This window comes from Nansenia antarctica (assembly GCF_963989245.1).
Source record: "Nansenia antarctica genome assembly, chromosome: 5".
In the NCBI taxonomy this organism is placed as follows: domain Eukaryota; kingdom Metazoa; phylum Chordata; class Actinopteri; order Argentiniformes; family Microstomatidae; genus Nansenia; species Nansenia antarctica.
Window position 1 is genome coordinate 63943440 of NC_137690.1, and position 15564 is coordinate 63959003.

Below are 15564 nucleotides of genomic sequence, written 5' to 3' on the forward strand. Positions count from 1 at the left end.
CATGCCCCAGAGGGTTTAATACCTCCATGAGGCCATGAAATACATAAAGATACAACATTGTAATTGCAGACTGAGAAACAGCTTGTCATCTGAATGTTGCGTAATCATCTCACTCCACAGCCAACAAGGGTATTAAAAATGAGATTCAGTCCAATTCCTTTGAGAAATAAAACACAAAACATGTGCTGGAAAACCATCATGTTCCATACATGCAGTTGAGCAGGTCGTTTTAGCTGGTTTTATAATGAATTGTGTCTGACAGTGTCTCTTTCTCTCGCTTTTCCCCCCAGTCCTCTCTGACCTGGGAGAACAGGCTGAGTCTGGGATCCTCGGCCCCCAGTAACATCTGCGCCCCCCTAGAAGAGCAACCCCCCACCAGGAGGAAAGAGAGCCACATCCTGGAAGGGCTGAGGAAGCTGCAACGGAGGAAACCCAAGGGCTCCTCCTCTTCCCGGGTCTCCAAGTCAGGCGACAAGGACTGCATGAACTCTAACGAGGGCATCTACTCCTTGGGCATCAAGAGTGGGAGCAAAGGGGTCTCCAAGCCCCCCTATGTGGGTAGAACTGTCGCCTCAGGGGTGGGGGGGGTCAAGAAGTTTTCTTATGACTCTGACGATGCAGATGATGAGTCTCCGCACTCAGCTGACTGTAGCCTAGACAGTGTGCCCAGTAAGGACGGGTGGATGTGCTGTAAGAAGCTGTCTCACAGCGTGTCTGACAGTCTGTGCAGCTGGGAAGGCCTGCAGGACAGTGGGTTGGGGTTGGGGGGGAACAGCAGCACTGGGCCTAAAGCCACGAAGCACCTGCCCTGCTATAACTCCAAGGAGCGTCCCGAGAAGCTCATGAGCTTCATCAACAGCTTCTTCTCAGGCGGGGGGCGGACCTCGGCCTTTCTCAAACCCTCCCTGTTGCACTTTGAGGTCAGCCCCACGGAGCCGGACTGCCCCCTCCATCTCTCGGACACCGACGACACTGAAGACCTCCACTCTGAGGTCAGTGACCACCTGCCGTCTCTCGGCCGACCCGCGGAGCAGCTGGAGAAGGACCCTAAGAGGCTCTCCAGGGACGCTGCCAAGCTGCTGCCCCCCGCCCAGTGCTTGAGGAGGGACCCGGGCCGAACCCAGTCTGCTGACGGAAGGCCCAGGCCCTTTAGCTTAATTAAGCACAAGGAGGTCAAATGCACCCAGTCTGATGAGAGTATCATGGCTATATTCGATGCAGATGGAGAGCCCATTGAGCTCAGTGCCGTTCAGCAGCCTTCCACTGGTACTGGGGCTCGAATAGACATTCCTAGTGGCAAGGCGGTCGCTCAGTATACAGAACCGGTGCCTCAGGAGAGGCCAATTCAGCAAAAAGGAGGGAACACAAGGAACTACAGTGTGCTCGAGTCCCCAGAAATGCCACCTGGGTATCAGAGTAAGACTAACAAAACCAGCAATAGCAGGGAGGGCAGTGAAGAGAGGCTGCCGACACATTTAACTCCGCAGCGGAAGTTGATCAAGCCACCTAGCAATCGAGCCAACAAAGTCCACTCTGTCCCTCCCATGAACAGTGCCCCCAGCCCAAAGGCCAACAGCTCTAAGATACCCAACCGGGGAAAAGGTTCTCCGCTGAAGGTGTCCAAGAGCCCAGCCGCCACTGAAACAAGCAACAGTGGAACGCCTGCTCAGTCCCCCTCCTCCCCGCCCGTCAAAATGTCCAGGTTTATCAAAGCACCCAGTGGAGGTTGCGCTCAGAGCCTAAAAGCCGCGTCCCTGAGCTCCAAACTCCCAGGGAGGAAGGATGACTGGGCGAAGGGCTCCGTGTCCAATATCCCACCAAGCTCTCCTCACCTCCTCAGGAGGCACCTGGAGCACGTGGACTACGGAGAGCAGCCTACCAGAGATCGACAGTGTGAAGCCAGCAGAACCGAACTCAGGTCCCCCTCTCCTCCCCCGCCCCCGGGTCGCACCACCTCCTTACTGATCAGACCCAACTACGACGGGTCACCTCAAGCACCTAAACCCCCGGCTCAACCATCCACCACACCTACCACAGTGAGGGGGCCACCCCCGAGTTACCACCCCCCACCTGTACCAAATATGCAACATTCCTCATCAACATACAAGGGCCATGATACTGTAGACTTGGATGCAGGCTATGGCACCGCAATCGCACCTCAGAAACTGGTCGACAAAACCAGTCAGCACCTTCAAAAGTCCCCTGCTCTGAGTCAGAGCGCCTCGAAAGGCACTTCCAAACGGGTCCCCACAAAACTCTACCTCCCCTCCTCAGCCTCAGGATACGCAGTCCCAGACCATCCTGAAAATGCACCTAAAAGCTCGAAGAATGTTCCTCCCGCGTACGGCTTGCAGAAAGGCACTTCACTGCACAGCACATTTACAAGTAAAAAAGGAGCTAGCAATGAAAATGGCTATCCTTTGTCGTGTAAGACCTCCAATAGTTTACCTGTGTCTCTGCAGGGCCAACCTCAGTGTGTAATAGAACCTCCTCAAGTTAGTATGATGCAACCTCCCCAGGTTGTGGTAAACCCATCCGGCTCTGCAGCAGGACCTCCCACCTCAGCAGAGAAAACATCAAAGACACGCATTCCCATGGGCTTCAAAGTCTTTGGGAAATCTCCCCCTTCGCTGATTAAAAGCTCCACGGTACCGGGAAAGCAAGAGAAGGACCATATCAACTCTATCTCCAAAGAGACTGTCACTTCTAATGCTTCCACCCAGTGTGAAAGTTCACAGACAATTTATAATATTGATTCGCCGCCCGCCGTGTCTATAACAGAGACGAAAGGTGAGGCCCAGTGCAGTTTACAGGAAGGGGAGACGCGAACTCCTGTATTAGCACAGGACGGGGAGGTGTGTGATAGGGTGGACCAAGACAGTAGACTGTTCAAGAGATCCATATCTGTTACTACCAAATCGTATCTAAAGCCTGCTCTAGGGATGAATGGGGCTAAAGCACGCAGCCAGAGTTTTAGCACCAACTATATGGAGAAACCCAGCATCAATGTGGCAGACGGACCTGTAAAGATCCGGACCCACATTATCACAAACTCTGGGGAGAGAGGGAACTCATTAACGAGACAGAGCTCCTTTGTTGAGGGCATTCAGCTGAAACCCAGCAGCGGGCCTGGGGAGAGCCCAGTCCGTTGCCCCAGCAACAGGTTGAGCTACTATGGGGGAATGACAGTCTCTAACAGCCAACAAGGCCTCCCAGAAAAGGCCTCCAAATCAGGCTCCAGAGGTGAGGGGTCACGGAGCTCAGCTGTGAAGGGGGAGGGTGTCATAGCGCCACCTCAGAAAGAGGTGCGTAGTTTGCCCCTCACTGACAGAACTGGCATGAAAAACTCCAGGAAGCCTGTGAAAGTGGCATCCCATCCCCAGTTTGAATCACCGTCCTCTCCTGTGTATAGCCCAGAGGCCACCACACAGGGAGGCAAAGAGATGAGCCCTGTTAAACTGGACCTTCCTACGAGTAGCACAGCCCAGGCAGGATGCTCCCAGGGGCTGTCAGATGAGGGAGAGAAACCAGCGAGCCCCACGGTTTCCACCATCGAGGAGAAGGTCATGATGGGTATCCAGGAGAACGTGCAGAAAGGCCAGGGCCAGGAGAAAATCATGGCGTCAGAGGTCAAGCAAAAGATGGGTCCCTCTCTAGCCAACTGGTTTGGCCTCCGTAAAAGCAAGCTACCAGCACTGAATGGAAAGAAGGCTGATGTTCCCCCGAAAGGGAAAGAGGAGAAAAAAGAGCTGAAGATTGGATCAGTATTGGGAGGCAAGCAGATAAAGTCTGACAAGAAGAAGGATAAGAAGAAAAATGACACCCAGTGCAAAGATAGTCAGGAGCAGACACTGTCTGAGAACAGCAATAAGCTGAGCTCCATAATGGATCACTGCAATATTCAGATGGGACAGATAGCCAATCAACTCCAGTGTTCTACAGCATACATTGGGAAAGATCAATTCATGAAGGAACTTCTTGGCAGGTTGGTAATATAACAGCAACAACTTAAAATGATTGTAAAACAACAGTATGATAATACTACATCATACATACAGTAATTAGATTACTTGTCTCCTGTGATGTTTATAAGATTGCTGATTATCCATTTTACACTTCTCACAGTATTCATTCTTTTAACTTATTTAGTGCTGAGGGTGAATAAAGTCTCCCAAATTGTGTGTGTGCCACCGGTGAATTTTTATTTATTCACCTTCATTTTAATTTAAATTAATTTTGCCATTTAGCAGACGCTTTTATCCAAAGCGACTTACAATTACGAATTACAGGGACATTCCCCCTGGAGTAACTGAGGGCTAAGTGCCTTACCCAAGGGCACACTAGTAGTGGTGTGGCTTCAGGCGGGATTTGAACTCACAACCTTCCGATCACAAGTCCAACTCACTATCCACTAGACCACCACTACCCCCCCTGATTGTATCAAAGTATTGTTGATAGTTAAATACCACATAAAATCATGGCATTCTATGTGGTGAGTGTTCTGGAATTATTTGGCAGTTGGTGAGTTAAGTAAAACATGAACCTTACTGCAATACAGGGCTTAAAGTACTCCGGCACAGTGCCGGATTTCCGGCGCAGGAGAATAAAAAAAAAGAAAAAGAAACTGCAATTGCGGCATTGCGCCGACGTGGTGGCGGGGGCGCTGTTTCACAAATAACTTAGCTTTCGTGTTTGCTAGCGAAACAGCTGATAGTTGATGTTGACTGCTCAAGGAGAATACATATTTGAAAGTACAGAATGCCTGAGAGCCTTAGATTGCATTATATTACATTATATTTTGAATGGCCATCTGGTGCCTGAATATTGTTTTTTCCTTAATGACATTTCCACCATAAATTGATGGCGAAAGGGCACAAATTGGTGCATATCAATTCACCAGAATGCAAGAAATTAAGTGTTTGATGCTCGTTTAAGGACCCCCAGACAGCCCTGCTTCATGGGTCCCCCCCGATGTCAAACACCACTGGTACCACCTCCGCCTCATTTTGAGCCAGGAAAAACCCTGAGTAGTGACGGGAAGCCTTATGGGACGTGGTGCCAAGAAGGAGAATATAAGTGATAGTGGCTTAATAAGTAATCAGTTTGTTCTTTTAAAGACGTATATATTTTATTCTGTATTGTTATAGTGATAGTGGCTTAATAAGTGATGCAATCAGTTTGGCCTTTTAAAGACATCTATTTTTTTTTATTTTTTATTATTAATTATAAAACAGTATTATGAATGAATGGTCTTTATTGTCATTACAGTTTTTCCCAATTGCTAAAACACAAAAGCCAATTCTCTAAACCAAATGACCAGTTCTCTAAACACATTTAATAAAACTAGCTCCCATTTGCCAAAACCATAAACACATTTCACATGAAGACACAATTCACAAAACACAATCCTCCTTTTCTCATAAATCTAAACACATTGTGTCTTGCTAAAACACAAGTTGCAAAAAACTCTGCTCAAAATGTCAAATTCTCAAATTAAAGCTCATGTGATGCAAAATGCTTGCCACAGTCAGCAACATTTTAACACAATGAACACACCTGGCTTCATTCATTAAACATAACGACTCAAAATTTAAGACACTTGTTGCAAATGATTGTGGTGTGTGTGTGGTATAGTTCCATAAATAAATAAATAAACATCACACCCTGAACATTGTTTTCAGTGAGTGTTGTTGTGTGTAATGGATCCTCTGTAGTGTTTGCATTGAGTTGTGATACAGTACAGTATTGTACATGTTACGGTAACATTTTTCAAACCTTTATTTACGTAAAACTCGATAGGACAACAGTGCAACAACTTCGCGGCTGAACTTTAGTAAAATTTCGGACATCATATGCCATTTAAAGGGGGGAAATAGATATCTAAAAATGCATGACTATCATGCAAAATCAGCCTTACTGTAATGTAAAATATGTAATGTTAGATATAACGTTAGACAGGGAGCGCAGATTTATTTTTATGCATGACTATCATACATGTGGGAAAACTAGGGTTAGGGTTAGGTGCTAGGGTTACAGTAAGGTTAGGATTAGGGGTAGGGTTTGAGTTTGAGTTTTGAAGAGAGAAGGTGTCGTTTTGCTTATGTAGCTTTAGAAAAGTGTGTTGTGTTTAGAGTTTTGGGAAAATGGAGGAAAGTTTTGTGAAATGTGTTTTAGCAATTGAGAAAAACTGTAATACAGTACAGGTACCATACAACGAAATTTAGGAGGGGGGGGCTCCCCTGGTGCTTGGAAAAAGACTAAAAACACGAGGGCCAAGGGTAAAATAAAAAAGGGAAAAGAGCTGGTTTACATAAATAAAGGCTATGTACACTATCTACTATACTACTATACTATACAATAAAACACTGTGCTGTACTCTATGCTATGCTATAAATATCCAAACTTTTCCTATATCTGAACCTTATGTACACAAGGGTTGTCATATTGCACATAGTATTGTTGCACATTCATTTAAAGTATTAATGCATTTTAACATTGAGACATATATTTTGTATTGACTATAAAATAGTATTAATGCATTTAAACATTGAGACAAGAAGCTGTCTTCTGTACCCGCTCTCCCAATATCTCAAACTGTGACCCCCCTCCCCAAGAAAAAGTTTCAGGCACAGGATTTTTTCCCACTTTAAGCCCTGGCAATATGTTTGCTAACACAAGTCAAACAGCAGCTAACAGCCGTCTGTTTGAGTTGTGGTTCAACTAGAGTGAGCATAAGCACCTCCTAGCCTAGACACTTTCAGGCCCGCGGTATTTCAGCTGGAAAACTATGGCATTACACATCCTCCAATAAATTGATATACTACCTCGAATCACAACTGACAGATTTTATCAAGAGTAGTTACAAACATTTGTCACTCAATGAGACTGGAGTCGGGGACAGCGCTACACGAAAAAAGGTTATTTTAGTTTCCCTGGCAAGCCAGTATTATTGAAGGAGGGCAATGCAATTTATCAGTAGGATCACTTTCCACCTACACAGTTGATATGAGAGGAGCTCTACAGACCAAAAAATGGATCCAATCTTCTTTCCTGCAGGAGTGTTGTGAAGGGCGACTCCCTGGCTGCATCTCTGCCGGGTATCTCCATTCCCAAGAAACACAGTGAAATAAGGGGAGATATGGAGATCTGCACCGACACTGCTGTGAGTGAGGCCGCACTCCTGTAATGAAACGTTACTATCCCAGGTTTCTTTTTTATTCACTTCCATCCAGGATATTACAGAGGTCTCTCCCCCTCTCTCTCTCTCTCTCTCTCTCTCTCTCTCACACACACACACAATCTTATCAATCTTATAAATGTTCTCCTAAGCTCAGTATCCATTCCTTATAATACGCTGATTCTTGTCAGTTATTTGAATATTACACGTATGTCTTCTATATCATTTTTTGTTGCTGATATTATTTTCACAATGAGTCTACACACACCTGCCATTCAATAACAACTGCTTCATACACACTGACACATAGAGGTCACTGAAGACACTTTGTTGAAAAAGCTTTGTTAGAAAAAGACCTTCAGTGCAACCCAATTTTGAGACCTTGTGAGGGTGTTTTCTTTGTCAGGGACACAAACAGCAAGGAGAAGTGTGTGTGTGTGTGTGTGTGTGTGTGTGTGTGTGTGTGCGTGCCTGCTTGCGTGTGCGTGTGTGTGTGCGTGCCTGCCTGCGTGTGTGTGTGTGTGTGTGTCTGTGTGTGTGTATGTGCGGTTGGGGAGGGGAGGGGGGTGAGAAAGGGAGAGAGAGTCTGACTGCAATATGCAAGAAATTCAATCCAGCTGATGTGGAATTTTGATAGCAAAGAGGAGCCTCTTATCACAGACACTCAATTTGACAAAGGCCCATTACAATCCTTGCAGCCCTGCCTCTATCTACCCGCTACAAAAATACAACTATACAACTCCTTTATACAACTATACAACTCCTTTATACCTGCAGAGAAGAGTTTTTTAACATTGAACTTTTTTATCAATTAGAAAAGATGAACTCCCTTCCCCTCTCCGTTTTGTATGAGCGGTACAGGGAGAAATGTTCAGCAAACAATCTTGACAAAGATGCATAACACTTTTTGTTTACATTGTATTTATTCACACCACAGCTGTTGCATTTTGCCTCAGTGTTAGTAACATTTCACATGTTTAGTCTTCAACCTAGCCTCATAACAGATTTTCAACGTAATAATAGAAAGGTGTACTTTGCCAGTGTGGGGTTTATGAATCACAATCATGAAAGAGCTGTTTGTTATCATGATATTCAAAGAATGTTATGACCTTGCACAGTAGATTTGATACATTAACACTGAAACAATGATAACAAAATAATAGCAATAATAATAAACGTAAATTACATTGGGACAGTATAAATATTCTTGATAAAGATTTCCTAATATCCCCCCTCCCACCCAGCAGACCGTCATTGTGACACAGAAAATCAAGCTGAGCCCCGAGAATGAGGAGGACCCCGCCCCGGAGCCTACCTGTCAAGATCACATGATTGGTAGGTGTTGTTCTTTCTTTTTTTGCTACTTCCTGCTCTGGAAAAGATATACAGTACCTACTCAAACAGAACCCATGTTCAATCAATATTGGCATTTTCATTACCTTTTTGTTGAAATAGATGTTACAAGATGTTGCTTTCTATAGCTTTGAAAAACTTTTAGTATTTTAGTTCCCTTCCTCCTTATGACTTACTGCTCTTGTCACTCACAGAGGGAGTCTATTCATGTTTCTCCTTTTGCATATTGAGGTTGTCAACATATGTTGTAAATCTAAGCCATTCAACAAATCCTTTTAACACCACAGCACACTGTGTGTTTTTCCGCCGAGAAATGTGTGGGGTGTCAAACAAACAGATGACAGTCGTATACGGTAAATTACATTTGGGCTGTCACCACACAGCTGTTCTGAGTGCTCCGAGTGAAACACGCTTTATGCGCGATAAGACGAATAAAATAGATGTATGAGTACATTTACAATGACAGGGCGATCATTACGGGCTGTGTGTGACATTGGCAAGTGCAAGGCTCTATCAGGATCGGACTAGGTCAGCATAATCAATGTCTATCGGGGCTGCATAATGCTAGGTGCTTATCCCTCTGTGGGATGTTGCAGCAGGTTAATGTGCCACTCAATACTCCATCAGAGGAGATGACGACTGTTATCCCCTTCTGTTATCCCCTTCTGTCCCATTAATGTTGCTCTAACATACTGAATGTGAATAGTGAAATACAGTAATTTACAACTGACGCAAGGTGTTAGAAAATGTTTCGGGTCCAGTGTTTTTCTAAACTTTGTACTCTTCCTGGAAGTTGACTTCATTTTGACCTGTATTGATTTATCAAGGGATGTGACTTCCATTATGAAAGTCCCCATGGATTTGCAACTGATGCTCTTAAATACACCGTTGATTTAAATTATTAAAGTTAATAGCCATTTATTTAAAGGATAGACATCATGGAGGATATTGCAGGATATTTCCGACATTTTATCTTTACAAGATGGAACCCAATCTATAATTGCAAAAAAAAAAAAGTTTAAAAAGCTCTTTGAGCTTGATTTTAATATGATACTCTGTGTATCGATACTCGTTCCATTACACTGTGAGAAATTGTTTTAAAATGGGCAAGTTTCCAGGATGTATGTAAATTAGCTTGATTAGACTTAGCCCCATATACTGTAGTGGAACAGAGCCAAAAATAAAATTCTTAATCGTTTCTGTATTCTAATTAACTGAGTGGCATTTTTAATTCTGCCAGCTAAGCACATCTATCTCGCTCCCCTCAGTATGAATTAAATGTCTCATAAAGATTTCAGCAGTGTCCACTTTTAGCTCCTGAATCCTGCCTAGCATATTATTTCATGCTGGCATTTACAGGTTGAATATAAGTCACACATTATTTTGCAATATCTCTGTCTTATTTTGTAAAAGTGCAATCAACTGGAAACAAAACTGTATTACCTTATAATATAATATAGTAAGATGTAATATAGTAATACTGAGGGATTTAAAACTGAGGATGTAGATGTTCTCATACTGTATGTCTATCCAACTTATGTGTTATTGTATGAGCCTGGTCAAGGTCAGGGTTCATGTTATGTGCTTGAAATCACTGACTTTTATGGTTGGAGGGCTTCGTCATGTAATGATGTGTTGTTACCCCCAGGTTTTAATTCATACATAGTTATGCATGGTGATGACTCCTGTTTCATGTGGGTCCTTATCATTATAAAAGGGTCAAATAAGGTTTTCACATTCAATAGAGCTACTCAGTGTGCTTTCTTCCCCCCTAGAGCGTTAATATAGAAGAGACTAACTTCTTTCTGATAAAGTATTTTTAGTATTTAAAAAACAAAAAAAATCTATACCACTTTGTGGTAGAATTACCATGGACCTTGTTGTCCATTGAACTCTATTACTCAGAGACCACTTAACCTAGGTTAGTTGTTTTTACAGTATCACTGTATTCCTCAAAAGCAATACCTCATGAACAGGTAACCTAACAGCAGCTTAATGCAAGAGCCTCTAGTTTAAAATAGCCTGATGCCCAGCTACAGACAGGTAAGTGTGATTCACAGTGGTGGCAAATGTAGAGTCTATCTCCCATCTGTGCAGACCCCATGTGCCCACAATTTGCCCAACACCTTGTCACAATTGCCCTCAGGTAATTGTAATTTTGTGTTACATTTGCCCTCAACCCTAGCAGCCATCACAAACCTTACATGCTAGTTAGCTGGCAACAATTCGGACAAATGTACATTTGTAGACAGAACAGTAATTATAATGATACAAGTTAGGATTCATAGATTCATAGATAAATCTCAAGACAGCAGAAGAAAACTGCTGTAGATCAATAAAGCTATTTACCTGCAGACAACAACTTTTCCCAATAAAACCTGCAGATGGTGGGAACAGTATTTGACTGAATGTGTTCATGCAGGGAGAAATGTACTTCGTGTACTGAGGGAGTTTCTTCTCTCTCTAACTTGAAGAAGCACAGTGTTCCAATTGACCCCTGTTACTTTTGTCTACCGTCTCCCCTGAAGGGCTTTTTGAAACAACTGCCAAACAAAACATTCAATTATAAAATGTTATGGTCTATGGATTTCTCTGCCTATTTGCTCACTATGCAGTAAAGCACTGGAACTCGCTGTCACAAGACATTAGGTCAGCCCCATCTGTATACATTTTGAGGTTCTATTCGGCTAATTTTGTGTAATTTAAAGGGGTTAGGCTAGGCTTTTTTAAACCTGATCATATAAAATTGTTACTGTATCTCACCTCGTTTGTTCGGCTTTTAATTTTACAGAATTTTATATGATGACTCGTTTTATTTTTCACTTATCAATTGTTATTTTATCTTATGTTTTATGTAAAGCACTACGAGTATACGTTAAGTTGTATGAATATGTGCTATGCAAATACATTTGCCTTGCCTTGCGTCTGTACGGTAAATGGGATACTTTATGTTTTCTAGTCTGTGATTCGATGGAGAATCAAAGAGTAATTGATGCGGCTCATTTACGGTTCATTTTGGGTTCGCCACACACTTGCCTGTGATTACTCATGGCAGATATATCTGAGGAACATAACACGCCATCTGTCAAATGAGCGTTTCTCAGCTGCAATAACCACTGAGGACTCATTCTCACACCTGCATATAGGAGGTCGAGGACGCGGGAAAGTACAAGTAGACGTACAGCATGACACTGCGTCATGTGAGGCGATTACGTCTCCCTTTCGCAGTAGTACATCAGAATGTTTCTGAGACATAATTGAATACAGTAACTTGTTTTGATGCACTGTTTACGTTACATTAGTTTGATTTAGGGGTAGTGGTGGTCTAGTGGATAGTGAGTTGGACTTGTGATCGGAAGGTTGTGAGTTCAAATCCCGCCTGAAGCCACACCACTACTAGTGTGCCCTTGGGTAAGGCACTTAGCCCTCAGTTACTCCAGGGGGAATGTCCCTGTAATTCGTAATTGTAAGTCGCTTTGGATAAAAGCGTCTGCTAAATGGCAAAATAAAAATAAATAAATAAATAAAAATGTAATGTGTGCACAGCTGCAGTGCAATAATTCAGATAAAGAGCCTCTAATTTTGTGGCAAACTGCTCTAGAGCATACCATGGAGGCGACCCCCTACTTGATAAGAACGTCTAATGTTTCACATTATCTTACTAGAGACAGTGAATAAACAGAGAAAAGGGGTCTTGAGGTAGATACAAGGAGGATGTTTATGTTCTGGCATCTCTTTGAGAGGTTGTAAGGATGAAGGGCAGAGAGCAGAAATCAACCCACCTCTAATGTGTCCCTTAACTGTTCATGAGAGGCAAGAAAGATCGTAACTTACCACTGTAAGTTTTCTTTGGTAGAAAAATATCTCTTTAAAAAAGGATCTTCCAAAGTAATTGCCAACTGAAAAGGATCAGTCATTTCCAAGGATGAACGTGGCAGACATATTGTTTGCTATTCTCAACTTGTTTATTAAGTGTGGGCTACAATGATTTCTGCTTTACAATACTACAGCAGCAACATACTGCTAGATGGGAGAAATACTACTCAACAGCAAAGTGTGTTTGGTTTATTGATTTCAATTGAAGTACATAACCTTTTTGAAATCCATGTTTTACTTTTTCAATTTGAGCCATTTGTGCAGAACCATTAGCCAACATCATTTACAGTTACATGTAATTGGATCATACTGAACAGACATCCATCTGTTTCACTTTGAGATGGAGCTTTACAAATTGTTTATTTTAAATGCTGTCCATCTGTTGCAGCAATGTTCTTAGATTACGACTCAGTAATTAGAACATTTCAAGTGCAAGGAATGTGTCTCCCTAGCACAACATAAGGGTGAGGAGGAGGTATGAGAAAATTGAGAAAAATGATTCAATTAGATTTGGAATAACCAGGCTCAGAAGTGAAAGCAACTGTTCATCTAAGATCCCTTTTAATATTATTCAAATACCTTGTTTGATATTATTAAGTACAAAGCTTGGCTCATGGTGAGCTGAGAAGTTCTTATAGGATAAACACAATGAATAACACAAAATAACAGAACATTGGAAAAATAGCACAAAAGGGCAGAGACCCTTTCCCCCAGAATTCCATTTCCACTGTGTTGTTGATGATGTTGCTGTCGGCTATTCCCAGATGCAGCATGTGTGAAGTAATGCCACTGTTTCTCTTGCTCTTACTTCCATTTGCTTTTGTTTTATTGAACCCACCCAAGATGCCCTTTTTACCCATAACCCCTTCCGTTGCATGTGAACCCAGAGGCTCCTTTTTTTGTTATCCACCCCTATCCATCACATGCTTCTCCTGTAATACCTCAGGCTCCAGCTGCCAGATGAGAACCCTGGACAGCGGGATCGGCACCTTCCCCCTCCCCGACTCTGTCACCCGGGTCAACGGACGCCACATTCCTAAATCTGAGTCCAGCCCTGACCGGGTGGCGAGCGTTCTTACTGAGCCTGACCAGGACCTCTCCACTCATCCCCTACCCAATGTGAAAGTGCCTTCCCTTCCTGAAACCTTCCCGCATGCACCTGGCGTCCTGGGGCACTCCCTCTCTGACCCCATAGTGACCGGCAGCCATGTTCAGGACACCCAGAGCCACCTCCCCAAACCATCCACCTCAGGTAAGCTGACGGTGCACCCGTCAAAAAGTGCTGATGGGAGGCATCTAGTGAATTTCACCAGCCATGTGCAGATTCTACTAACAAAGGAGTGCTTCGAATGGAGGCGAGAGTTTTACAGATGTATCGATCATTGAATGCACACTGCTTACCTGTGAAATGCTGGCATCGAAGACTTCTTATTTTGTACAATGCGTGCACATTGGTTTGTAAACATTAGCACGGGTCATCGTGTGCAAAAACTTTAGATGTTTAAATGTAAATAATTAGAGGAGAAGTCAATGATTTACAATGCGAAATGTACAAATTACAAAGCCTTACAAATTGCAAGGCTTAAAAATTGCAAGGCTTATCATCGCAACAAGTATTGATTTACCTTGAATAATTCCCCATTCTCAGTATGTTTTCCATTTTCTCTTTTCCAGTAACTTTGGCAAGTAGGCCTACTCTGAAAGTACTTTTTGATTGTGTTTCACCCTCTGACTTCTAAAGCTCCTGAAAAACTGTAAATACATTCAAATCTGAACAGACGATAAGCAAGGGAGCTGGCCAGCCTCCCAGCTATTCAGGCTTACATTCTCACTTTCTACAGTCTACCTCTCTTAATCACCTTCGTTTGAATGTTTGAGAGTAGATGTGTGGACAAGGACAAGGGCATTACACCTACCTTGATTGATATTCTGTGGCTCTGCCGAGCAAAGGACCCTGTGGTCCCCACCTGCACAAAAAGCTCCCCATAATAATACCCACAGACTACGTCCCAAGGATAAGATGCTAATGCAATTAGACACCCAAATCAGAAGTTACACAGATCATAAAGCACCTGCTGCCTGTACATGTTAATGTTAACGCAACAACATGGCGTCGGATGGAAGCTGATGGCTGATTAAAGCAACACTAACATATGGGGATGAGTGATCACACCCAGGGATTTACACCATGGCCTTCTATTTGACCTCAGTGCTGTGGTGCACTGCAGAAGAAACAGATGTGACCAGTGCCTGTCAATATAACAAATCGAGGGATCCGATCCTATCACATAATAGCTACAGATTCCCTCACTGGTAGGGAAGACAAGATGGAATTGTATCCTCAGCCCAGTACAGATTATTCAGGTGGTGGCTGTTGCTGCAGCCAATGAGACTCAGTTAATTATATTGTCAAAAAGTGGAATGTTTTAGAGAGAAAAGAAAGAACAAATGGGTAGTCATTAAAATTCACACTTGGCTGTGACTATCATTGGGTGCTTCATCATTGGGGGCGACAGTAGGAAGCTGTTATTTCTGGACTGCCTACAGCCGCAGATGCAGAGCTGGAATCACCACGGGGAAGATGTCATCAACTATTAATAACTAAAATGCCGTACACACAAATATCTGGTAGTGTGCCCCTCTTGTGGGGAATGTAGCTACACAGGTTAGGTTACCCACCGTTATGTTAAATCTGTCCATGGGAGAGTTAGCTTCCTCTTAACTTCGGGCCAATTAGCCTTGACATCTGCCATGACATTTTCTTTGTCCGCCCTCTCATGTGCGTCATACATGTAGGCTCACTTCCTGGTGTGTGAATGTGTGGCTCATGATTTGTTTTTTCGTTTTCTCTTGACTTTTTGACTGATAGATGTGATCAAGATGAAGAGACTGAGTCAGAGTGACTTCCACACAAACCACGCCGTGACGACAGAGGCCTATGAAAAACAAGTGGAGAAGAAAAAGAATACCAAGGAGCAAAACCTACCCAGTGTAAGAGTCTAATTGGTGACTGGCTTTACTTTTTGTGCATGTCGAAATAGTTTGTGTCAATTGTAATGTTCAAAAATAATTGCATGTATAATACTGCATAGTTATGACATTACTGGATGGATTGGATTTGGAAACGAATGCTGCTATGATGAAGTAGTATGGTAACT

General features: G+C 43.2%; 1 protein-coding gene across 1 annotated transcript in view; it reads left to right on the plus strand.

Annotated features, from left to right (window-relative positions):
- LOC308157534 (nck-associated protein 5-like) overlaps positions 1–15564 on the plus strand; it is a 116529-nt gene that overhangs the window by 92531 nt on the left and 8434 nt on the right. Inside the window, exons 13-17 of the mRNA XM_080531113.1 lie at positions 291–3985; positions 7057–7162; positions 8425–8512; positions 13353–13658; positions 15276–15397. Of these exons, the coding sequence (XP_080387239.1) occupies positions 291–3985; positions 7057–7162; positions 8425–8512; positions 13353–13658; positions 15276–15397 (4317 nt within the window). The remainder of the gene's footprint in view (positions 1–290; positions 3986–7056; positions 7163–8424; positions 8513–13352; positions 13659–15275; positions 15398–15564) is intronic.